This window comes from Falco biarmicus, chromosome 9 (genome assembly GCF_023638135.1).
Source record: "Falco biarmicus isolate bFalBia1 chromosome 9, bFalBia1.pri, whole genome shotgun sequence".
Lineage (NCBI taxonomy): Eukaryota > Metazoa > Chordata > Aves > Falconiformes > Falconidae > Falco > Falco biarmicus.
The window spans coordinates 14,039,913-14,062,495 of NC_079296.1; the positions used below are offsets into that span (position 1 = coordinate 14,039,913).

Here is a 22,583-nt window from a genome sequence, read left to right on the forward strand (position 1 = left end):
AGTGCTGGCAGAATAACCCCTCATCAGCACTAACATTACAGAATTTACTGAGGTTACCCAAGAAGTGCTGTTTAAAGATTATGTCTCTAAGTGTCTGGTCCTTGGGTTTGTTGACCAGGTGTAGGAACTAGCATCCACATAACATTCTGCAGCAAATAAGAACTAAATTAATTCCTCTAGCCCTTATATTTCCTTGGTTATCCCGGGGCTTTCTCTAAAGAAAGATTTGTGCAAAGAGATAGGCATTGCGAAGCTTCCAGAAGGGAATGAAACAAAAGATTTAGTGTTGGTGCTTTTAGGGCAGAGAACATCTGAGGTTGGACCAACTGTAAGTCAGTAGACAGTGCAGAAAATGAGACCGAGGCTGCAAACATATAATTTGGTCAGTTCCATGTTTGAAATAGTTACCTGCATGGAAAGGTGACTGTTAGGCGGAAGATGCAGTCAGCTGTATGCTTGCTGAGTATAAACTTCTTTCAGAAGATCTCAGTTGTTTTGCTTTTGTCCCGTCTCTGCACAGGAGATGGACAGTCAGCTGCTGCAGTTAGGGGATGTCTCACATCATGCTCCAGTGCTTTTGGCATGGGCTCTGCTCCGTCACACTGTAAACCCAGAGGAGTCAACAAATGTTATCAGGAGAATGGGCAGCACTGCTATCCAGCTGAATGTTTTTCAGTATCTGACAAAGCTGCTGCGATCACTGAGCAGTGGGGGGAAGAATGTAAGTTTCTTATAATTACATATGTAAGCTCTTGAAGGTTTTTAATTGCTACTGATGTAAAGGTGTGACGGGAAGTGGATGATTTTGAACCAGTGTTCTTTCAAACTAAATCTGATTTTAAGCAGAAGATGCAGTAAAACACTTCATCTTACCTTCTTTCAGTGAAGATCAGAAATGAAGTTGAAACATATTTTTATACCCAAAGAATAATAAAAAAAAGCTTTTGTAAGTTTTGAAGAACTACATCTCTTCGGAGCAGAATGGACTGCTTTTAATCACAGTTTGTTGATTTTCCTCCAAAAGTGTAGTTGGCATTGTGGGTCTTGGGTATTAGATTATTTAACTCTGCACTGTTCTCTGTATATGGTTTCATTAGACAATACTGTATATGTAAACTACTTTGTAGGCAGAAACCAGGGAAGGCAAATCCTTTTGCTTTCTTTGAACATGAAATGCTTAATTTTTTTTTATGGTAATGGTAATGGTAGTGGCAAGATTTCTCATTTTGGTGAAATATTTTGCATTAATGTGGACCTTAACTAATGAATGCTTCCTGGTTTGCTGCCCCTCTGCTGACTGCAGCAAAGATGTATGAAAAAGGCAGTTACTTAGTTTGTAGAGCAGACTGATTACGGTTATAGTATGTTCGGTAATTCAGTCTTTCCTGTAATGGTCTTGTGTATTTCTTTCCAGTGTACTGCCAGCACAGCTTGTATGTGTATTTATGGACTTCTTTCCTTTGTCCTGACATCACTGGAATTACATACATTGGGCAATCAGCAGGTAAGCATTCAAGGCTCATTGTGTCTGTTACCTAATTTAAAATAACCTGTCATAAATGATGATAATTACTTTTGTTGAATTGTAGTCCTGCATTTGAGACTGAAAACTTTGTGACATAGATACTGAAGAGTGATTTGCTTTTTCTCCTGCTACATTTACACAATGCAAACTTAGTAAAGACCTCTGCAAATTGGCTGATTAACAGTGAAAGAGCATGTCTTGCACTTGAAGTCCTATGGGTTTGAAATTAACTGTTGATGTGTTATTTCCAAAACAATGGAAATAATATATACTCCATTTCCAAGTCTGAGAAGACATCAGGTAGCCCTTTGCAGTTATAAGTGAACATACTTGTCCTGGCCAATCCACTCATGATAAGGAGCATGTCTTTAGCCTACCTGTGTGTTCTGGGTTTGGGTGTGCTGGGTCTTTCTGTTTTGACTAGAGGAAGTAGTTAAATCTTGGCTGGTAAACATGGAAACTTAAATTCCTCCAAAGATGTGGCTGAACTTGGTTGAGATTAAATCTCCCTGTGTGAATTAACCTTTATTTTTCTCTGTCCTCTCTTCCTTTGAAGGATATAATTGATGCTGCATGTGAAGTTCTGGCAGCTTCCAGCATTCCTCAGCTCTTCTGGAAGACAGTGAGTGTGTTTGCAACTTCTTTGACCTTGCTTATAACTAAAACCTGATAAAAGATCCCCTGTTAGGAAATTAACAGACTGATTGTATTTAGTTAGTTTTAGGAGGGCCTGAGGAGCTAGTGTTTGTTTGTATCAATCTTTGATTTACTTTTGCCCTTTCCTGCCTTTTAGGTACAGCCTTGGCTTTACTCTTGAAGGATACTGGAACAAGTTTTAATATAGGTGATAGTTTAAACCAGGGCTGGGGTTGCAAGGATTGAACTAACTGCTGGCAAAAGCATTGTGCTTATTTTTTTGTTGTCACAGAATTAGGATGATACGTAGTGCGTTACAGTCTTCCTGCCTTATACTTGCACACTGCCTCATGCTTTAGTCTGTGCAAGGACTGGAGTGATACTTTTCTGCATGATTAATGTTAAATGTACACCTTAAAAAAGAACTGTATCCTTGTGTTATGCTGAGACCATTTTAGCATTTCTTTTTAGTAATAGGACATTTGTTTTCTGTTTCCACCACCAGGAACCTACTGCAGGTCTAGGTATTATCCTGGACAGTGTGTGTGGTATGTTCCCCCATCTTCTTACTCCGCTCCTTCAGCTGCTCCAAGCCCTTGTGTCTGATAAATCTACTGCAAAAAAGGTACAGGATCTCTCTTGCTGTTTTGGAGATGATTTATTTTAAGTCAGGGATAACATGCTGTGTGATTATTTCTGTTATTTGTGCTTATCTCAATTACAGACTTAGGTAACAGACATCAAGCTTTTGTCAAAGAGCGGGGGACTGGGCTCCTTTTTAGTCCTGTGCTGTTGCAGGACTTCTGGCTTTTAGAACACTTTTTTACTCTAGCGGCTGAAGATTAAGATGACTAATTTCTCGGGTTGTGCTTTACCCATAAGGCATTCCTGATTCATTAGATGAGGCTTGTCTGGACATGTGGGCTGTCTAATGATGTTTTCGTAGGGTTGGTGTATTAGGAGGATGTTGTATGCATCAAGAAAACTTGCCTATTCCTGGAAATGACCTGGTTGATTCATTTTTAAGGAGGTCTGGCTCTTCAGCTGTATTGTTTAAGCTCTGTCTGTATGCAGGTGTACAGTTTCCTGGATAAAATGTCCTTCTATATTGAACTGTACAAACATAAACCTCCTGATGTGATCTCTCATGAAGATGGCACACTTTGGCGAAGACAGGCTCCAAAACTCCTTTATCCTCTTGGTAAGGAAACTGCACTTAAGCTTTTCTCATTGTGAAATGGTTTGGGGAATTTAGTTCTTTATCTGGATTTTAACTTGTGGGTAAATTTGTGACTTTATTTCACCTGCTTCAATCTTCAGGACTAGGTCAAACAAATCTGCGGATACCTCAGGGAACAGTGGGCCAAGTAATGTTGGATGATCGGGCTTATTTGGTACGATGGGAATATTCCTACAGCAGCTGGACACTGTTTACCTGTGAGATTGAGATGCTGCTCCATGTTGTATCGACAGCAGGTGAGATATCTGGGAGTATGAAAGAGAACAAATAATTGTTAATTGGTATCAATTTGAGGTTAATATGAATGTTTTTTGGCATGGGGAATGACTGTGGGGATGTGTGGTAAGGTTAATTGCCACGATTGAGAGACGGGATGCAGCTTGATGCAAGTGAATGTCACTTTAATTAGCCAAGTAGCATGATTATATACACACAAGCAATTGTTACATCTTATTCTGATTGGTCCAAAAACTTGTGTATTCTATAACTATGTGGCAACTCGTGTGAAGATCTCACGCTAGCTATTTAGCAATTCAGCAACAGTTAAAGATAACAATGTCTGCAGTTCTTGTACCATGTCCTTGAGCAATCTGGCTAACCAACCGCCTTGTTCCCTGTATAGTCTCAACTTGACGCTTAGTCCCTGTTTCTATATCCTTCAGCAGTTTTTCATGTCTCTTATCACCAGGCCTTGTGACCCACAAGCTTGAGCGCATTCCTTTCAGCTAACTGATTGTTACTTACTGTCCTGCTTCCCGGGCCCCCTCCTGCAGTTAATGTGCATTGTTTCAGATTTGATTGCTACTTAAGTATGATTTTGCATTCTAGTATTAGTTTTCTTTACCCAGATGTGATTCAGCATTGCCAGAGGGTCAAGCCAATAATTGATCTGGTTCATAAAGTCATCAGCACTGATGTATCAATAGCAGATTGTCTTCTGCCAATCACGTCACGAATCTACATGCTCCTGCAGAGGTAAGTCACTGAATGGCATGAAGTCACTAACAGCAGAGGTAGCTGAGAAGATATAGTGAGCTCGAAGAATGGCTAATTACTAATTTTGCCAAGAGCTTTGCAAGAAGTGTGTCTCTGTGCTTGAGCTCCCCAAGGTTGCCTGTTCAGTTCTCAAGACTGTTCCGGCTACACACTGTTTAATGCTTTGATGCAGCAGAACGGACCCTCTTCCACTTCTTTCCTGAATGTTGTGCAGTTTTATTCATCTAAAGGCATTTTTTATCGGTAGCTGTATTTACATGAAAGGGGAATAAAACATAGCATTAGAGCAGTAACTTCCAGGTGTTATAACAGTTGTACTTATTTACTCTCCTGTCAGTGTGAACTGCCTGGGAACTGACATTCTTCTGCAAAATTACTGTTCAGTGTGACAGTGCTGTCTTGCCAGCCTTGCCTCTTGCAGTAAATTGGTCTGACTCAGGTGTGAGGGGGAGGTGGCAAGTCTAGACTGAAAGTGCAGACTCTGGTGTCTGTATGTACCTGCTTAGATTTTATACTTGTGTACTTCAGTGGGAGAGAAGCTTTTTTCATTTAAAAAAATGCAGTATATAGGCTAGACTCCAGGTGGCAGTGCATTTTATGCATACTGTTTCTCTTTTGTAGGCTAACAACTGTAATCTCTCCCCCTGTGGATGTTATTGCTTCTTGTGTCAATTGTTTGACAGTACTGGCTGCTCGGATGCCAGCCAAGGTGAGGAAATGACCTTCTGGGTTTGCTGGATTTGAGAACTAGTGGGCTTGTATAGATGAATGAGAGGGAATATCTGTACTTTTTCTCTTGCAGGTTTGGACTGACCTTCACCATACAGGGTTCTTACCGTTTGTTGCCAATCCAGTGTCCAGTATGAATCATGTGATTAGGTATTCATGATCTATTCCACACGCCACACACCCCCCCCCTTTTTTTTTTTTTTTGGCCTAACCTATTCATAACATGTCATCAGAACATTTTGTCAGTGTGAAATCTATTGTCTGACATCTCTCACTCATGTCAGAATCCTGCTAGTCACCTAGTAGTGTAATAAACCCTCTTGCTCATTTCACAGTGCAGAGGGAATGAATGCTGGAGGCTATGGAAATCTGTTGCTGAGCATAGAACAGCCTCAAGGCGAGTACAGTGTTACCATCTCCTTCCTGAACCTGATAACTACTCTTGTCCGGGTGAGTGCGTCTGCAATTGTCTGCATGTGAAATCAGCTGTTAGGTGTTATGGTAGGAAGGTGAAATACAGCTGTGTCTGAGATCAACCTCCTGTGCAGCAGGTCTCTGAGTTATCATTGGTTGATGCTCCCTTCCACACTACTGTTTGTGCTTTCTCTGTCGTCCGATTCTTTCAAAAAACTGTTTTGTTTCATCTCATCTACAAAAGAAGTCGCTTGTAAATCTATGTCCCCGTGCTTGATGATTTTCTCACACTTTAAAGACATACGGCACATCTTCCTTGCAAAAGGTTTCTTGTCCCTTTTAAACCAGAAGGGGGACAGCAAAATTTCTGTTTCTTCTAGGGACAACTTGGTAGCACCCAGAGCCAAGGACTTGTGCCCTGCATTGTGTTTGTCCTGAAGGAGTTGTTGCCAAATTACCACAAATGGCGCTATAACTCTCATGGAGTGAGAGAGAAAATTGGTAAGGATGTTGAAGGGGGGAGAAGAGGAGGGGATGAAAAGGATCGCCTGTCTTCTCAGACAGAATCTGTAAATTTTTCTTCCTTTTTTTTATCATACCTTTTCTAGCAGCTATTTGGAATTTGCTTTGTATGTCTACCAGTATTGCTAGATGCTGTGATTTGTCTGAAAGTAGTAGGAGCTAGGCAACAGATCTTCCTGAAAACTGAGCAGTCTGTTTAATCTCTGTTTTAGGATGCCTAATTCTGCAGTTGATCCATGCTATACTGAACTTATGCCCTGAAATGGATCCTCGCAGTAGGTAAGACAGGTGATGGATTTTGTATCTGCGTTAGCCTGACTTACAGTACAGGAGTCTATTGTTTTGTTTCAGTTTATAAATGCAAATGACTAGGCGTGAACTGGCATAGTTGTATAGTGGTGGTTTCAGCTCTTTTCTGTGTTACTGAGTGCAGGAAGGGTAGAAGAAGATGAGGAACAGAGCAAACCACGTTGGTTTCTAGAATGGTGAAAAAAGAGAAAGCAGTAAATAGATTTCCTGGGACAGACAGCCATTCACTTTTCTATTTGGTGTATCCACTCTAAAGAAAGTAGAAGGGAGAGTAAGGTTAGGGGTCAGTGGGACTGCAGAAATTAAGAGGTTACTTTGTGGTAGTTTTCTAAATGCTATGTGGCAAAATACTGCAAGTGCTCCTAGTGATGATGTCCTGTGTTGTTTGTGACTCACAGCAATGCCCCCAGCCTTCAGTCCTTGTGCATCTTCAGCCTGGCCAACACTGAAGCAGGGCAAGCTGTCATTAACATCATGGGAATTGGTGTGGACACTATTGATATGGTAATGGCCTCCCAGTCCAGTAGGTGAGTGGTGTCTTTCATTTCAGTAGTGTGGGGAAAGCAGCAATGATGTTGGAAATGTAGCTTTGACTTGATTACATGTAATGGGGGATCAGTGTAGCGGCTAGCCATGGCAGCCTGCCTTGTATGGTCTGGAGGAACAAGCCTTGTTTGTTCCAGGTCTGTATATGGTTTCTGCTGTACACCCTCCATTTCAGGCAGTTGTTTTAGTTTTCTATTTATAAATGACATTTGGAGCATGCTGGTGGGTGTAAATGTGCTGAATTGTTTATGTCTGCTAGCACTTACATTGTTTTATAAAGAATTTACTTGGAACTCAATTTTGTAAGATTGAATGAATGAATTTGGAGCAAGAAGATTAGAGCCAATGTTAGTTCTGTGTCTTCGGGTAACACCAGAGTTCAGCTGGTTCATGAGCTACGCTCATGAATAAATTGTAATAAGGCTTGAACTGGGATTTTGGAAGTGCTAACGAAGATCAGTCTGTACAGGGTGGTTCTGAAGGCGGCTTGAAGAACTCTAGAATTATTGAAGATACCTTCAGTGTTGAGTGCCTTAACTTCCTTATGTGACCGTCTGAAGGCTTGAATCTTTTGCTTAGCTATGATTGAATCTCTCCACTTTTTCCTCTGTTCTCTGTTCCTGGCCAACTTTACTTGACACATAGCCAGTCAAACTTGTTAGCAGGTTGTTTATGATAAAGTCTGCTGATCTTTTTTCTTTCCAAACAAGTCTGGGAGGGAATCCAGACTTATCAGGGAGAAAGTGAGACCTATTTGAGAAGCGGTTTTGGCTTTAATGTCTCTCCAAAATGTTTATTTGATAAGGAAGGTCTTAGGAAAAACCCAGAATTGGAGCCAGTGTTACCTCTTAATCCAGTTTTGGTTCACTATAATTTCTGTGAGATTGGTTCTGTAAATGTTTCTCCCTCTGTCTTAATAAGTTTTGTATTTCTGTATCCCAAAGAGGGAAAAAAAATGACAATAGGCTGTCAGACTCTTTTTCTTTTTTGTTCAGTGCTGAAAACTCAGGGCTGGGTAGGCAATATTTTTTTGTGAATATGTGAAAGTCAGTATTTCAGCAGCTTGTGTGTGGTGACGTGGCAGTCTGAGTAAAAATGTCTTATAACCCCTGATTGACAGAGTATAGAATTTCCTTTTTGACTGTTGTGCAAATAATAAATGTCAGTTGTCAACACGGTTATTTCAGTTACTTACTTCGGTTTCTTTTTGGAAACACAGTGATGAGTCACAAGGCCAAGGTCAACTGCTGATCCAAACAGTTAAGCTGGCATTCTCGGTCACCAATAACGTCATCCGGTTGAAACCCCCCTCGAGCGTGGTATCTCCATTAGAACAGGCACTTACTCAGCATGGTATGTATTTCTCCATGGGGGCAGCCTGGGCAGCTGTGCTTTTGTGTTAATTGCAAATAGTGTGTGTCTCATCACAAACAGTAGTTAAGATTTCAAGGTTCCAAAAAGTGGTTTCTAGTGATGGGAGGAGGCCTATTCTCTCTCCTTTAAGGCCTTTTTCTCCTTTAGGACAGCTTCTGAAGTATTAAGCAAATGTGGCTTGTTTGCTGCTTTGTAATGAGATGGGTGTAATTACAGAATATAGTAAGTCAGTTGCCATTAGTACCTGTGGCTGGGCCCATGCCTTGTTGTTTTGGAAGACTGACCTAGTTCTCACCTTCTGCTATGGAAATCATTATTTGGTAAATAGTTACATCTTGTTGCAGTTTCTTCTCTTTGATTTTAATTGTGTTCTCTCCAGGTGCTCATGGAAACAATCTTATTGCAGTCTTGGCCAAATACATCTACCACAGGCATGACCCTGCACTTCCACGCCTTGCCATCCAGTTGCTCAAACGGCTGGCTACGGTAAGATGAGGCTCACATGGGTGTTCCTTTGCTTCTCCCCTTGTGACTTATTCCACCACTGAAATTCTATCAGGATAATTTCTTCAGGCTTTTTTGTATCAGGTAGCTTAATGCAAGTCAGTTGAAGGCAGTGTGGACTGAAAGCTGTAAGGCAGAGCACATTAAAAATCACATAAAGGGCCCTTTAGTTTTCTGCTGTTTCAGAAGTCACTTAACATCTCAGTGAGAGGCTTCACAAGTGGGTTTTTTTCTGCAAAGTATTTGCACCTCCAGTTGATCTCTTTCCACTTTTTTTTGAGAGCTTTCTCAAGTCACACTCTTAAATACAATTCCTACACCTTCTTAACTGGAACTTTAACATCTTACTGGGAAGAGGATCCTACTTAAGTTTTTATTGGGAGCTTTCAACTTTGCCTTTTAGAGTTACTTCTTATGGCTACTAAACATTTGAGAATGTGTTTGCAATTTTATTAAAGCATATAAATCCATCTCTGGTTTATTTATTTCAAGAAATATTATTCCAAAACTGGTTTTGTCTTTGTCTTTTCCAGTTTTGTCATAACTCCGGAGAAGTAGGTGAGGGTTAGAGCAGAATTGCTAAAGATTGGATTGCTGTGCAGGTTTCTTCTCACTTACTGACAACAACTTACTTCTGACTTTCCTCACATACGTTCATAGATTCAGTACAAATATTTTGGAGCTTCAATGTGAAACACAAATCACCTTTTGTATAGACAAGAAGCATTCTGTAGAATTTGGTTGGTTTTGCTTCTGATGTTTCTTTCCTTTTGCAGGTTGCTCCCATGTCTGTTTATGCCTGCCTTGGTAGTGATGCTGCTGCCATCCGTGATGCCTTCCTCACCCACCTACAGAGCAAGATTGAGGACATGCGTATTAAGGTCATGATACTGGAGTTCCTCACAGTTGCAGTGGAGACACAACCTGGGCTCATTGAGCTGTTCCTGAACTTGGAAGTGAAGGATGGCAGTGATGGGTCAAAGGTAGAATAGCCCAAGGACTCACTGGTCTTGTAGCGTTCATAGCAGTCTTGCAGTGCTAGTCTCTAAAATCTGGTAGTTCCTAAATGTAAAGATAAATGCGGCTTGTGCTTACAATTAATGGTGCTGCTGTCCCAGTTTTACTTTTCCCTATAACTAAAGAGAAACCTTCCCCAGTATTTCAAGGCACATACTGTGTTAACGTAAGAACATCTGCCAGGTCAGACCAAAGATCTCTGTGGTCCACTCTCTTGACTCTTGACAGTGGCCAGTCAGTAAGAAAGCTGAAGACTGTGGTACAACAGACGATACCAGTTTTCCAGAATACCCACTCTGGTGCTTTGCAGTTCAAGGTCTTCTTGGGTTGGGACCCTTTGAAGGCACTTGGTCTTACTAAGTCTTAGCTCGTTTTTTATTCCCTGAAAAATATGTATTTTTTCCTCTCCTGTGTTACAACTACATTCCTTGTAGTCATATACAAAATATATGGTGGCGTCACATACTCAAGATTTATTTCTCTGTGTGTTGTTCAAGTGGAATCAAGCACATTCTACCTTAATAGATGGTTCTGTGGCAATATAACCTCTCTAGTTTCCTTTTGCTTCAGGAATTCAGCTTAGGGGAGTGGAGTTGCCTCCAAGTAGTCTTAGAGCTGATAGACTCCAAACAACAGGAGAGGTATTGGTGCCCTCCCCTCTTGCACCGGGCTGCCATTGCCTTCCTGCATGCTTTGTGGCAGGACCGTCGAGATAGCGCCATGCTAGTTCTGAGGACAAAGTGAGTAGTTTTTCTAAAATGTGTTTTCTTTCCTTTTTTCCAAAACACTTTTTCTTTGGTTCATCAGACTTTTCAGGGACGATTGCATCTTAGTCTTTGTGTGCCCTGGTAGGGGTAGGTAGTGTGTGGGCTTTGAACTTAGTCTTTCGGGAGAGAGGATGAGAAACCCCTATGTGCGTGTTCAGAAGCAAATGTATCTATATAAGCTTGTATTTACTAAAGCCTATTTTCTATGGAGTTTAGAACAGTCAAAGTGCTGCTGGGCACGTGGGGTGGGGTAGATAACTGATATTACTTCTGTATTTATCTTTTAGGCCAAAGTTTTGGGAAAATTTAACCAATCCCCTCTTTGGGACCCTTCCTCCGCCTTCAGAATCATCAGAGGTAAGTTACATCTAAACAAAATGAAGGTAGTTACGTACTTCTCAGAAAAGGTTTCTAAGTGATGTATGTGTCTCTTCCCTCTGCTTGCAGTTTTCTAAAAGGAAGTATGGTCAAGTGGTTTAAACACAGGCGCAGGAGATGAAGTGAATGCTTTCTGGCTTTGCAGAGGCTGTACAGCCATGAACTGTCTTTTGAAATTCTCTGCTCTTTATTCACATATGAAACAAAAATAGATGTTACCTAGCATTTGTGGTAACACTTACTCTTTGGAAGGTATGCTCTCTGTAGTGTATCCATACTATACGTCGTGTGCTGTTTGGCAAAAGAAACTCCTTTGTTTTTTAGGCATAGCTTAGACTGGCTAGTATCACAGAGGAGTCAATTAGGTTCTTGTTATTCATTCTTCCTTTCTGTGGGAGTTTTCCCTTTCATTATGAAAGTCCTGTGCTCTCACTCAGAGTGCTGCTTTGAACACAGCATTCTATCACCAGTCCATGGTCAAATGACATAACTATTGCTATTGTGGGAGAAACAAGTCTCCTGCAAAACTGGAATATCAGTCACAAGTGGTCAGGTAGCAATAAATCAGAATTCCACTTACCCTGCAGAGCTAGGTGCTCAAATTTTTCTTTTTTTGTTTTTTTTTCTTTCTAGCTCAGTGTCTTGGATACCTGTGCCTTAATCATGAAAATCATCTGTTTGGAGATCTACTATGTTGTCAAGTGAGTCTCTGGTAGTCTCTCCTTCTTCCCTGTACTTTTTTTCTTGATGCTTTGTGTTAATTCTTGATAGCCCAGCAGGCTTTGTGGGACAAAGTACATGTAGTCCTGTGAAGATGTGAGCGGAGCAGTGATTTATAAACAAATTACAAATACGCGTTTGAGATTCTTGCAGTCACCAATTGCAGAAAGAGAATGTTACAGTCTTTCTGCAGCCTGTAGGTGAGAATGTTAGTGTTTTCCTTGTATCCTGGAATAAGAATATACAGCATTTATTAAAACTAATTGTAAACTAAGCTAAGTACTCCTACTATAGTGATTGCTGAATAACATTTAGCAGTTTTCTCCCACTCATTTTGTTTTCCTGAGCACAACTGCCCTTTAATATGTTGAAAAGTCAGGATTAACTAAAATATGTGCTGAAAACCCCCCCCAAGTCTGTAGATTTTCTTCAGGGATTATATTTCTCCTTCACATTTGATGCGAAAAGTGGGATTCCCTGCACAGGTCTAATATGTGGAATAACCTTCATTTGCAAGCTGTGTCCTTGGCTTTCCTACCTGAATTTCAGAAGAAGTATGTTTTCTGACCAAAGAATAAATGAAGATAACTTCTCCTCTTGATTTGGTCAGGGGCTCACTGGATCAGTCCCTGAAAGACATGCTGAAGAATTTCTCCACCAAAAAGCGCTTTGCTTATTGGTCAGAGTATGTGAAGTTACTGGCGTATCATGTGGCAGAGACAGAGGGTAGCAGCTGTGCCTCCGTGACAGAATATCAGATGCTCATCTCAGCTTGGCGAATGCTGCTGATAATCTCTACTGGCCATGTAAGAGCTACCTCTTATCTGTCATGATAATCTGAGATTAACATTTTGAATAATACAATGCCAACTTCTTAGGGCCTGCTAAGCTGTAATGAAGAATTCAGTGTTTGTTCTTTGAATTTTGTTGTATATATGCTTACAAGTTGACATGAGCGTGGTACAAGACGGAGTGGGTGATGGTGTTTTGCTCTTTCATCAACATGAGTGTATTGTCTGTCTGAGCAGAGGAGGGAGGTAGTAAATAATTTTTATAGCAATTCTAAGTAATTCTGTAATCCTGAAGAGATTTTGCTGAGTCAAGTGAGACAGGGAAGCACCATTTGGGAAATTAGTCATTGCTGACTTCTTGTCAGCTGTTAATGTAATACTTCAGTGATTTCTGTAAAACTGCGTCATTCAGCAGCTATAAAATTTGCTGAATTCTTGAAGTAACAAATTAAAACAGTAGACTCATGTTAGACTGCTAAGAAGGTGCATCTTTTGTTGTGATTGATTTCTCTCTTTGTGGATCTTAGGCGGATATAATGCATCTGACTGATTCTGCAGTTCATCAGCAGCTGTTTCTGGATGTGCTAAATGGCACCAAGGTTTTGGTAGGTGGTGCTTCCTGTCAGTTCTTTAATTTCCCAGTTGCTCATCATCTTTGTACTACTAGGAGTTCTCTTTCTTGAGCTGCTTGCCATCATAGGTTTTTTTAGATCTTGTGAAACTGGGCTGAAACAAAGCCTCTCTCTCCCTGAACTGATGAGCTTCTTATAGATGTTTATTTTGCATGTGTCATTCCTGTCATCACTGAGTGAGCCTGCAGAGGGTTCCCTTTGATGCTGCTAGCTGCTAAAGAACAAACCTGGTCATCTACGGTTGGACTCGATGATCTTAAAGGTCTTTTCCAACGTAAATGATTCTATGATTCAAATTGGTGGCGGTGCTTGGGCTCTTGAGTGCTTGAGGATTTCTTAAGTCTTCTTAGATGTGACTGTTTGCAGCTGTAACTCTTGTAGTATTTCTTCTTAGCTTCTAGTTCCCATGTCAGTATCCTGTCTGCAGCTGGGGTCTATGCTATGTACCCTTCTTCTGATCCTGCTCAAACAGTGGAAGAGGTAGGTATTTTGTTTGGATAATTACTAGTCACTGCTAAATATAAAAACTTGGGAGATTATATTTAAGTGTTTTGCTTTAGTGAGATTCCCGTAGTGATTTGGGGAGGAAACTGAAGCCTTATCATGCAGTTCTCTTTTGGGATGGCAAATGTCTGTAGGTTGTGGCTGAAGTCTCTTGTAGCAATACATTTATGGTTTGGCTTCCTGCTTACTGGCAAAGAGTGTATCAAAAAAGCTTTTGTGATAGTCCTGCATTCTCACTGTACTGTGGAATGTCTTTAGTGAGATCCAGGTGGTGACTTAAACTTTACACGGAAGAACTGCTATTATTTGTGTGGCTCATATAACTTATGATCCATAGAGCTCAGTCAAGCCAATATATTTATTGAGGGATCTTTGTCTAATCTGAAGAGCTCTCCCTTTTTGTTGTCAGCGAGTTGGGTTCTGTGGATAAAATCATAAACTCCTTGACGCAGATTCTGGAGGGAGTACTACAGGCAGATCAGCAGATGATGGAGAAAACCAAAGCCAAAGTGTTCTCAGCTCTTATCACTGTTCTGCAGATGAAGGAGATGAAAGGTGAGTTGGTGTGTGTACAAGTGTCAAGAGCAGGGCTGCCATGGCTGAATACACCCTATCACTCTAGTGTTTCCAAGATAAAAATGCATATGGTGTTAGTAGTAGTACAGGATGCTGAATGTCGTCACCAACCTGTGGGACTTCCCTACTTTTTTCTCACTTGTTTTAGCTCGTTTTAGAAAGAGATGAGATTTATCATTCGCAGCATGTCTGTGTCTTCCCTTCCCTTCCCTTTCCCCAATAATAACCTCTGAGTTTGATAAAGACAAGATAGGGTTTCTGTGTGGTTTCGAAAATAGCTCAGCAGGTGTGGGAGGAACACTCTAGTGATGCCATCTCATGGAGCAACTGTAGAGCTTAGATTTTGACATGAATTTCTATTTAGAGATAACAAAAGACCCAAACACAAGAAAGTCTTCTGAGGGTACATTTTGTTACAAACCAGAGAAACAAGCATTACTCCTGTCACTTGTGGGACACCTTGCATTGCAGTAACAATTGAAGACCCTCAGTGGAATCTGGGCAGTATTTCTCTGTACAACACATACAAAGGCAACTGTGGTGGTGAGAATCGTATCAGGTTACCGTTCTGTGTATTCCTTGTTCCACTGCATGGGCCCTGCAAGCCCATATATTTTGGAAAATAACTAGAAAGTGGAGGGTTGGGGGTTTTTTTAACGTTTTTCTTTGCTGTTGAATTTGAGTTTCCAGTCATGCTGGTAAAAGGTAGTGTAGTTTATTATAATGGTGTTGATGAGAATGTTTTATTTATATGGACTCACAGAGCATAGACTGCACCCAATCTGTACAGGCCAGTACCAGAAGTCTGGAGAAATGTGTAGGAGATGCTGTAGTGTGCAGTCATGGAATAATTTGTCCACAGCAGCGCTTGATTTGTGCATTGAGATATCATAAGTTTATACAATTTCTTGGTAAAACTACATGTTTTTGCTATCCAGCTGACCATCTAATCCCTTATTATGTCCTCCTAGACTTAACCATCTGACTTAGTCATAGTTCCTCACATTCTGTTATGTAGGTTTTGAAATGTAAACAGAACAAGTAATAACTCCGAGAAATGTGGCCCAGTGATGTTATCAGTTAAACTGGAAACCCAGGTACAAGGATTGTGTGTTAACTGTTGTCTGTTCTCTGTGTGTCACAGTGAATGAGATCCCCCAGTACTCCCAGCTGGTGTTTTGTGTGTGTGAAACACTCCAAGATGAGGTCATTGCACTCTTTGATCAAACTCGACACAGCCTGACCTTGGGAGATGCTACAGATGACAAGGACAGCATGGAAACAGATGATGTCTCCCGAGTTAAACACAAAGACCAGCGAGATGGGGTAAAGGGCCTGTTTGTCTGCTTTGTAGCCATGTTTCTTGTTTCCAGATGGAAGTTCCATGTATGTTTGGAACAACTTTCCCTTGCGGCCTGCTGCCTTCAAAGGAAGTTTTCAGCAGTTTCTATTTCAGAACTACTCCATGTCTTTTTGGCATGCATCAATCTGGGAAGTTGGCTGTTGCTGCCTCTCTTTCAGATCTGTACTAAAAAACATTGTCGCAATTGTGAATACAGTCAGGAAGTGTGCAGAGTGTGATGTGGGGGATACCAGGTGCCTGAATTTATGGTTCTGAGAATGACTGAACTTTCAGTTGTGTTAGTAAATGCTTTCAAGATTTTCTTGGTACCCATGTTAAGCCTATACCTCGTTCTCCTTTCCTTGTCACTACAGGTGTGTGTTCTGGGTCTGCATCTGGCTAAAGAGCTCTGTGAAGTTGATGAAGATGGAGACTATTGGCTGCAGATTACAAGGAAAGTCCCTGTGCTTCCTACTATCTTTGCTGCATTGGAGATCAGCCTGAGAGTTAAACAAAACCTTCACTTCACAGAGGCCTCCTTACATCTACTGCTGACCTTAGCAAGGACTCAACAGGTGAGACGTGCCGAGAAATGAAAGCATATAGCTATATGTTTTTAATAGGAACTGTATATCTCATTATTCTGGCTGCAGTGCAGCTGAACACTCATCTGTAGCTAAAGAGTTTTTTTCGAGGCTGGCAAGCAGTAGGCCCTGTATGTACGCCTGCTTAGTTTGCCTGGTTCTCGACAATGGGATGTCTTGGATGGAATTGCTGAGCCAGCCAGAGCAGACCCATAATTTAGAGCTGGTGCTTTCACTCAGTGTATTCCTCTGCAATGCAAATTATCTTCCCCTTGTTAAAACAACCTTAAGTGTTGGAACCTGCTTTCTCATTAGTTGCAACAAAATGTTATTTATCTGTTACAAGTTCAGCTTGTTTGGGGTTTTAGGTGAAAGCAAGGTCTTTCCAAAGCCAGTCCTTTTCAAAGATTACGTATGTACCAAGCCAAGTGGTATTGAAATGGAATTCATAGCACAGGTATGCAGGTTAAATTTTACTGGAAGAACAGTGTTGCTTTTCTTGATATTGCATTGTTAACAACATAGAGGTGTGTGTAGATGAAAGTGTAATGCAAAATAAGTGTCTTCAGTCTCAGAGAGCAGCCACACCTGCAGATTTTAACAGTAGTTTGTTTTCTGTCTTGTAGGGAGCAGCAGCAGTGGCTGGAGCTGGTGTCACACAGAGTGTCTGCCTGCCTCTCTTGAGTGTGTACCAGCTCAGCACTAATGGAGCTATTCAGGTGGGTTCTGCTTCCTTTTGTGAGGGGAATGTGCCAGGGGACCTTGCCATCCCCTGCCGTGCGGGCTGTGGTTGGAGCAGAGCCATCCCAGCCAGGGAGGACAGCAGCCACCCCTGGGGACTGGAGACTTCCAAAACTGAATAGAGGGTTTGTGGCCTGTGCCACACTGGGTGGCAGAGTAAATAAGTCATTTACTTTTGTATCTGATTTGTTCAGACATCTGCTTCATCTCGAAAGTCTCTGGATGCCCCCTCTTGGCCTGGGGTCTATCGTCTCTCCATGTCGCTGATGGAACGCCTTCTTAAAACACTTAGATACAACTTCCTGACGGAAGCACTGGACTTCGTCGGTGTTCATCAAGAGAGGATTCTTCAGGTATATCACATACTTTCTCTGTGATGGTTCACTTGGCTTCCGTGTTGCAGTAGCAGCGGAAACAGGTCAGGAAGTGCAGAAGCATTGAAAAGAGGCTCCTGCCTCAGAAAGATTTACAGTGGAAATAATTCAGTAGTGTGAGAAGGAGGACAGAAGTACAAGCCATGCTGTGGTCAGTCAGGGACGATTGTTATGATACCTGTTAGAGCCGGGCAGTCATCATCTGTTCATCCTTTTCTCTCTCGGGTTTATAACTTTGCTACAAGTGTTTAATATGCCTACTCAACACAGTAGCAGAAAGTTTGATGAGAACTTACCTTGTGGCTGTTTGCTGTGGAAAGAAAAGTATGAGAGCTGTTCTTGGAGGTGGCTTCAGCTCAGCCTTGCTCAAAGAATGAAAATGCTGTGGTCAGGGTTCAGTCACCATTCAGGTCAGCAAGCCCTCTTGTCTTGCAGTACTGAAATACCTGTACTGGCTGGATTGTGTCGGTGCAGATGTGCTGAAGAGTCCTGTTAGTACATAGGTGCTGAATTACCTGTTTGTAAGCATGCTCCCTAGACAGATAGTCTTGTATGGCAGCACAGTTTGTGAAATGCATTGACCTCTGACTAACAATATAAAGTTCTCCATGTCTGACCCATGTGCTGTGTGGCAGCTTTCTTGAATGCATTTTCTGTCCCTAAGGGCAGATCCTCGGCATATTCAGCTTTTTCTTCTAGAGGAGGGAATGGGATTTTTGTGATTTAACTGCCATTGCCCTGATTTACTTCTCTCTGCTTTCCAGTGCCTGAATGCAGTACGGACAGTACAGAGCTTGGCCTGTCTGGAAGAGGCCGATCACACTGTTGGCTTCATTCTTCAGCTCTCCAATTTCACAAAGGAGTGGCATTTCCACCTGCCACAGCTTATGAGGGACATGCAGGTAGGAATCAGGATATTGCTGTGAATAATACTTTGGAGCACAGGGATTTGGATGTGTTAAGAGAAAATGGTACTGCGTCACCTTTTTATTATTGATCTGTTAATAGGAACTACTGCTGAGGTCATTTAAATGTTTGTTCTGTCAGTACCTTGTCTGAATCAAGTGAGGAAACGTGACTGTTGGGGACAGAGAAATGATAGCTTGGAGAAGTAATTTGGGGATTTCAGTGGCTTACTCTCAGTTCTCGGTGCCACGCGACTCCAAGAAAATACTGGGAAATCAAGAGACTGCACTGATCCTTGATGATCAGTGGGTTCTGTTTAACTGGATTTTCTAGCTTCCACCAATGATAGTGAACAGATGGGGTTTGAGAATTTTTTAAGAGATTTCTCCTTCACCTTATTTATTTCAGGTGAATCTGTGTTACCTGTGTCAGGCCTGTACCTCCCTCCTGCACAGCCGCAAAATGCTCCAGCACTACCTGCAGGTGAGGATGGGGATTCTAAACCAAACTGTAAGTTAGGAGTGTTGCATGTCCATGCTCCCTGTTAAAAGGCAAATATAGTTTAATGTCCAGGCTCTTGGATATTGACTTGATTGTTTGTCCTAGTGGTGATTATTGACAGCCATCAATAGTTAGAATTTGCATTTCTCCACAGCAAAAAAATGTGCAAAGAGTAGTCTGGACTCTAAAAACTCTGGCCTATGTAAAGCCAGTCCTACAGAAGCAGCAGCCTGTGTTTGAGTATTGCTGTTACCACTTTACAGCTGCCTATGCTGCAGCAAGAAGGCTGCATTGCTGTAGTACTCTGTAGTACCATTAATTAAGCCACTGTTGACCTGGTGTCCTTGATCTGATTTAATTTTTTTTCGAGAGCGCTCTTGTTCTTGGGGAATCCTTAGATTCATGAGGGGGAGATGATGCATTGCAACTGTTATTTCAGCATGGCTGGTGTGTTGATTAGGGATTCTTTTTCTGAAATGTGGAATCTAAGTAGCCTCTGCAGCTGCCTCCCTGCAATGCAGTGCCTCCCCTGATGCACACTAGTGTGGATTCTCCTGCTTCTAGCAGGTGACAGACTTTGGGTGCCGTATTTTCTCATTCCTTTTGTTCATAGCATTTTTTCCCCCTCAAAGTATTGGTCTTAGTGCAAAGTAATCATGTCTGTATTCAAGATTTTCTTTTTTCTTTTTCCACAGACAAAAAATGGTGATTCCCTTCCATCAAGTGTGACTCCACGGGTGCAGCGTAATCCCCAAGCCTCCTCCAAACATCCCAGTCCTGAGTCAGAGGCAGCAGAGCAGAAAGCACTGCTTACAGTGCAGTACAGCCTCTTGAAAATCCTCAGCAAATCTCTTGCTGCCCTGCGCCATTTCACCCCCGATGTCTGCCAGATCCTCCTTGATCAGGTAGGGAAAGAGGAGAGATGCTTCCTGAAGGGGGGAGTTTCCAGCTTCTCAAGTGAGGTTCACTTGAGGCACAGTCTGTCCTGCTTGTGACAGCGACCCCACCATACAGCTGTCTGCTGTCCCACTGCGCAGAGCAGGATGGCAGGACACAGGGAATTCCCCTGATCCTGAAAGAAAGGCTTGGCTGAGCTTTTGTGTGATCTGCACTGTGCTGTGCATGTGTAAGCTTACTGGAGCAGACTAATAACCCCGCTAGGTTTGTATCCTCAGTATGCCACTCTTCAGAAGAGACATCCTCTTGTTATCTTTCTGTGTCAGTGTGACCTAGTGGCTGCTCTCCAGGTTCCGAAAAGGAAAGTTTTTAATCCTTGATTCTGGCAGTGTCTTGCTGCTTACTTTTGGATAGTTAAATTCCTTTTCCTCTAGGTACATAAGCCTGGGTGTTTGAAAACAATCTGGGAACAGTCTTTACTTCAGCTTGCCGCTTGGTGGCAAGCTGCACGGCTTGGGAGTTGGAGAAGGCTCATTCATGTGAGAGGAGCTGTACAGTACTGTACAGAATGCTCTCTGCTGCTCCATCTCTATACCTGAGCTTTGGGAAATTATCTCAGTGCTTCTACTTCTTCATACAAAAAGTGTGATAGAAGGGACTAGGTATTCCTGTTACTATGACAGTAGCATACTCATTGCCTCTGGGGTCACTCACTCCTCTTTCCATTTCTCCACAGTCGCTGGACCTTGCTGAATACAACGTGCTCTTCGTTTTGAGTTTCACCACACCAGCCTTTGATTCAGATGTTGCACCTTCTTTTGGGACACTCCTTGCCACAGTCAATGTGGCCCTTAACATGCTGGGAGAGGTACTGGCCATTTCTCTGTCTGGGATTGCACAGCAGCTGCAGTGATCCCAGAGCACTCATTCAACTGGTACTTTGAAGAGCAGGAGTATTTCTTCTTGTGTATCTCCTGTCTCTAATGCCTTTTTTTTTTTTTTTTTCCCCTCCAAGCTGGATAAGAAGAAGGAACCTTTCCCTCAGGCTGCAGGGCTGAATATGCAAGAGGGAACCAAAACCCTCAAGTAAGTTTCTAGCTATTTGATATAGTTGTGGCCAAGGAGCGGAACTGAATGCTCCTCAGATCTGAACGTAGGTTTAGAGGCATTTGTGTAGCTTCAGAGCTGCTCTTCCTGAATCCAAGGAGTTTGAATAGCCCATCAGAAGCTCTCCAAAGCAAGCAGGGATTTTGGGGGGGAGGGTGTGTGAAGCCATCCTGTCCTAAGTCAACCACTGAAGATGCAGGTAGAGTTTTTGATGCTTATTTACCAGTACTTTTAAATTGGGCTTCCTTGATGGCCTGCCGGGGCTTGGTACTCTGCAGACCATAGCTTTTGGGTATCGCTGCCCAAGCAGAATGTGAAGAGTAACAGTGTTCTCTTGTATGCAGCCTGCATGTGAAGTTTTTCTAAGAGTATTTGACCTTGAAACTAGAGTATGCTGACCTTTTTGGCTCCTGCTGATGTGTGTTTCTTTGCACAGGTCTCTGCTCATGTTTACAATGGAAAACTGTTTCTACCTGCTCATCTCCCAGGCTGTTCGGTACTTGAGGGACCCAGCTGTGCATCCCCGTGATAAGCAGCGGATGAAACAGGAGCTCAGCTCTGAGCTGGTAAGCAGCTTGTACCACCCCCCCTTTCCCGCTGGTCAGTGTGAGTGTGTCTTGCGGGAGGTCGTTTGGCTTTGGCTGCTCAGTAGAGCCCATTCCCCAGCATGAGTCGGCCGCTGTAGGCGTCTTGGGCTGCGCATACTGGTGCCGGTCCCTGTGCCACTGGCACCTTGTCTGGGGAGGGAGAGGGGCGTGCGTTTGAAAGAAGCTAACTTGTTACGTGCTTCTAATTTCAGAGTACGCTGCTCTCCAGCCTGTCCCGTTACTTCCGCCGTGGTGGTCCCTCTTCACCTGCCAGCGGGGTTCTTCCCTCTCCCCAAGGAAAGTCTGCCTCCAAGCTGGGTCCGGAGGGGCAGGAGCCTTTGTTTCAGCTTGTGCAGGCCTTTGTCCGGCACGTGCAGAGATAGATTCTGTCCTGCCACTGCCTCCCTTTTCAAGACTCGCAGCAGAACGATTCACGTCCACCACAGAAGGCGTCACCTTTGGCAGAGCGCATAACGAGGACTGGGGAGGGGAGGGAGGCCTGGTGCGGGCAGGGGTGTAAACCGAGCTGTAACATCAGCCACGAGATCCCGGTGAACTCTTGCAGCCCAGCAGCAGAGTGAATGTAAGGAGAGCTGAGGGTGGCTCTTCAGCGATCAGCCCGCATGCACAGCCTGCTCGCTCCGTCTGCTAGAGCACCCTGGCTGGTACAAGTGCTGAACAGTCAAAACCTTTATTTTTATAGCTTGTACCTCAGCTGGGGAAGCTGTGGCTGGATGGAGAGAGGAGACAAACTTTCTGCTGGGCATTAACTCTGCTCTTAACACAAGGTGCAATCTGCCTCTCCCTCACAGTCAGAGTCCAGTTAAGGCACAACCAAGGGATCAGCCAGCAATTCAGAGACCATCTTTCTACTGCTATTTTTGTACTGAATGGTTCAAGGCAAGATGGTGTATGTGTGCTCACGCCTTCCCTTCACCCTGCAGTCTGTGTGTTGTGTGTGTTTCTGAAGAGCAAGGCCTCGCTCCAGGTTTTTAAGTCAAAATTCCATTGTTCCAGTCTTGCAGTTTTTTGTAACTGTGCCCTATTTATACTGATATTAAAACCTTTATAGACAGTAGCTGGGTTCATGGGTGTGTACTGGACATAGCAGCCTTCAGCACTGATTCTGCATCTGCTGTGCAGTAGTTCTGCTGGGCTGAGGTCCCAGCTAACGTGGTGCGAGTTGTGCCTTGTGAGTGACGATCCAGACAGTGTTTGAAGGGATTGTCATCAAAGGCTGACTCCCTCGGCTTCCCCACACCCACTCCCTTTCTCTTACTGTCATGTTGGGGAACTCGTAGGAGGTTTCAAATGAGCATCACTATAAAATACTCCTCAGAAATGATTCTGCACACGATGATGTG

At 42.8% G+C, this 22,583-nt stretch overlaps 1 protein-coding gene across 1 annotated transcript in view; it reads left to right on the forward strand.

Moving 5' to 3' along the window:
- NUP188 (nucleoporin 188) overlaps positions 1 to 22,295 on the forward strand; it is a 29,406-nt gene extending 7,111 nt beyond the window's left edge. Inside the window, exons 11-44 of the mRNA XM_056352487.1 lie at positions 521 to 721; positions 1,415 to 1,504; positions 2,082 to 2,147; positions 2,667 to 2,786; positions 3,236 to 3,362; positions 3,482 to 3,637; positions 4,250 to 4,376; positions 5,019 to 5,106; positions 5,200 to 5,276; positions 5,462 to 5,576; positions 5,921 to 6,041; positions 6,275 to 6,341; positions 6,770 to 6,898; positions 8,137 to 8,270; positions 8,671 to 8,777; positions 9,572 to 9,778; positions 10,383 to 10,552; positions 10,867 to 10,936; positions 11,591 to 11,658; positions 12,288 to 12,483; positions 12,996 to 13,073; positions 13,495 to 13,580; positions 14,014 to 14,159; positions 15,325 to 15,506; positions 15,897 to 16,097; positions 16,733 to 16,825; positions 17,042 to 17,200; positions 17,986 to 18,123; positions 18,536 to 18,610; positions 19,324 to 19,533; positions 20,262 to 20,393; positions 20,541 to 20,611; positions 21,069 to 21,198; positions 21,432 to 22,295. Of these exons, the coding sequence (XP_056208462.1) occupies positions 521 to 721; positions 1,415 to 1,504; positions 2,082 to 2,147; positions 2,667 to 2,786; positions 3,236 to 3,362; positions 3,482 to 3,637; positions 4,250 to 4,376; positions 5,019 to 5,106; positions 5,200 to 5,276; positions 5,462 to 5,576; positions 5,921 to 6,041; positions 6,275 to 6,341; positions 6,770 to 6,898; positions 8,137 to 8,270; positions 8,671 to 8,777; positions 9,572 to 9,778; positions 10,383 to 10,552; positions 10,867 to 10,936; positions 11,591 to 11,658; positions 12,288 to 12,483; positions 12,996 to 13,073; positions 13,495 to 13,580; positions 14,014 to 14,159; positions 15,325 to 15,506; positions 15,897 to 16,097; positions 16,733 to 16,825; positions 17,042 to 17,200; positions 17,986 to 18,123; positions 18,536 to 18,610; positions 19,324 to 19,533; positions 20,262 to 20,393; positions 20,541 to 20,611; positions 21,069 to 21,198; positions 21,432 to 21,602 (4,308 nt within the window). The 3' untranslated portion in view covers positions 21,603 to 22,295. The remainder of the gene's footprint in view (positions 1 to 520; positions 722 to 1,414; positions 1,505 to 2,081; positions 2,148 to 2,666; positions 2,787 to 3,235; positions 3,363 to 3,481; positions 3,638 to 4,249; positions 4,377 to 5,018; positions 5,107 to 5,199; positions 5,277 to 5,461; positions 5,577 to 5,920; positions 6,042 to 6,274; positions 6,342 to 6,769; positions 6,899 to 8,136; positions 8,271 to 8,670; positions 8,778 to 9,571; positions 9,779 to 10,382; positions 10,553 to 10,866; positions 10,937 to 11,590; positions 11,659 to 12,287; positions 12,484 to 12,995; positions 13,074 to 13,494; positions 13,581 to 14,013; positions 14,160 to 15,324; positions 15,507 to 15,896; positions 16,098 to 16,732; positions 16,826 to 17,041; positions 17,201 to 17,985; positions 18,124 to 18,535; positions 18,611 to 19,323; positions 19,534 to 20,261; positions 20,394 to 20,540; positions 20,612 to 21,068; positions 21,199 to 21,431) is intronic.
- Positions 22,296 to 22,583: the final 288 nt, after the last annotated feature.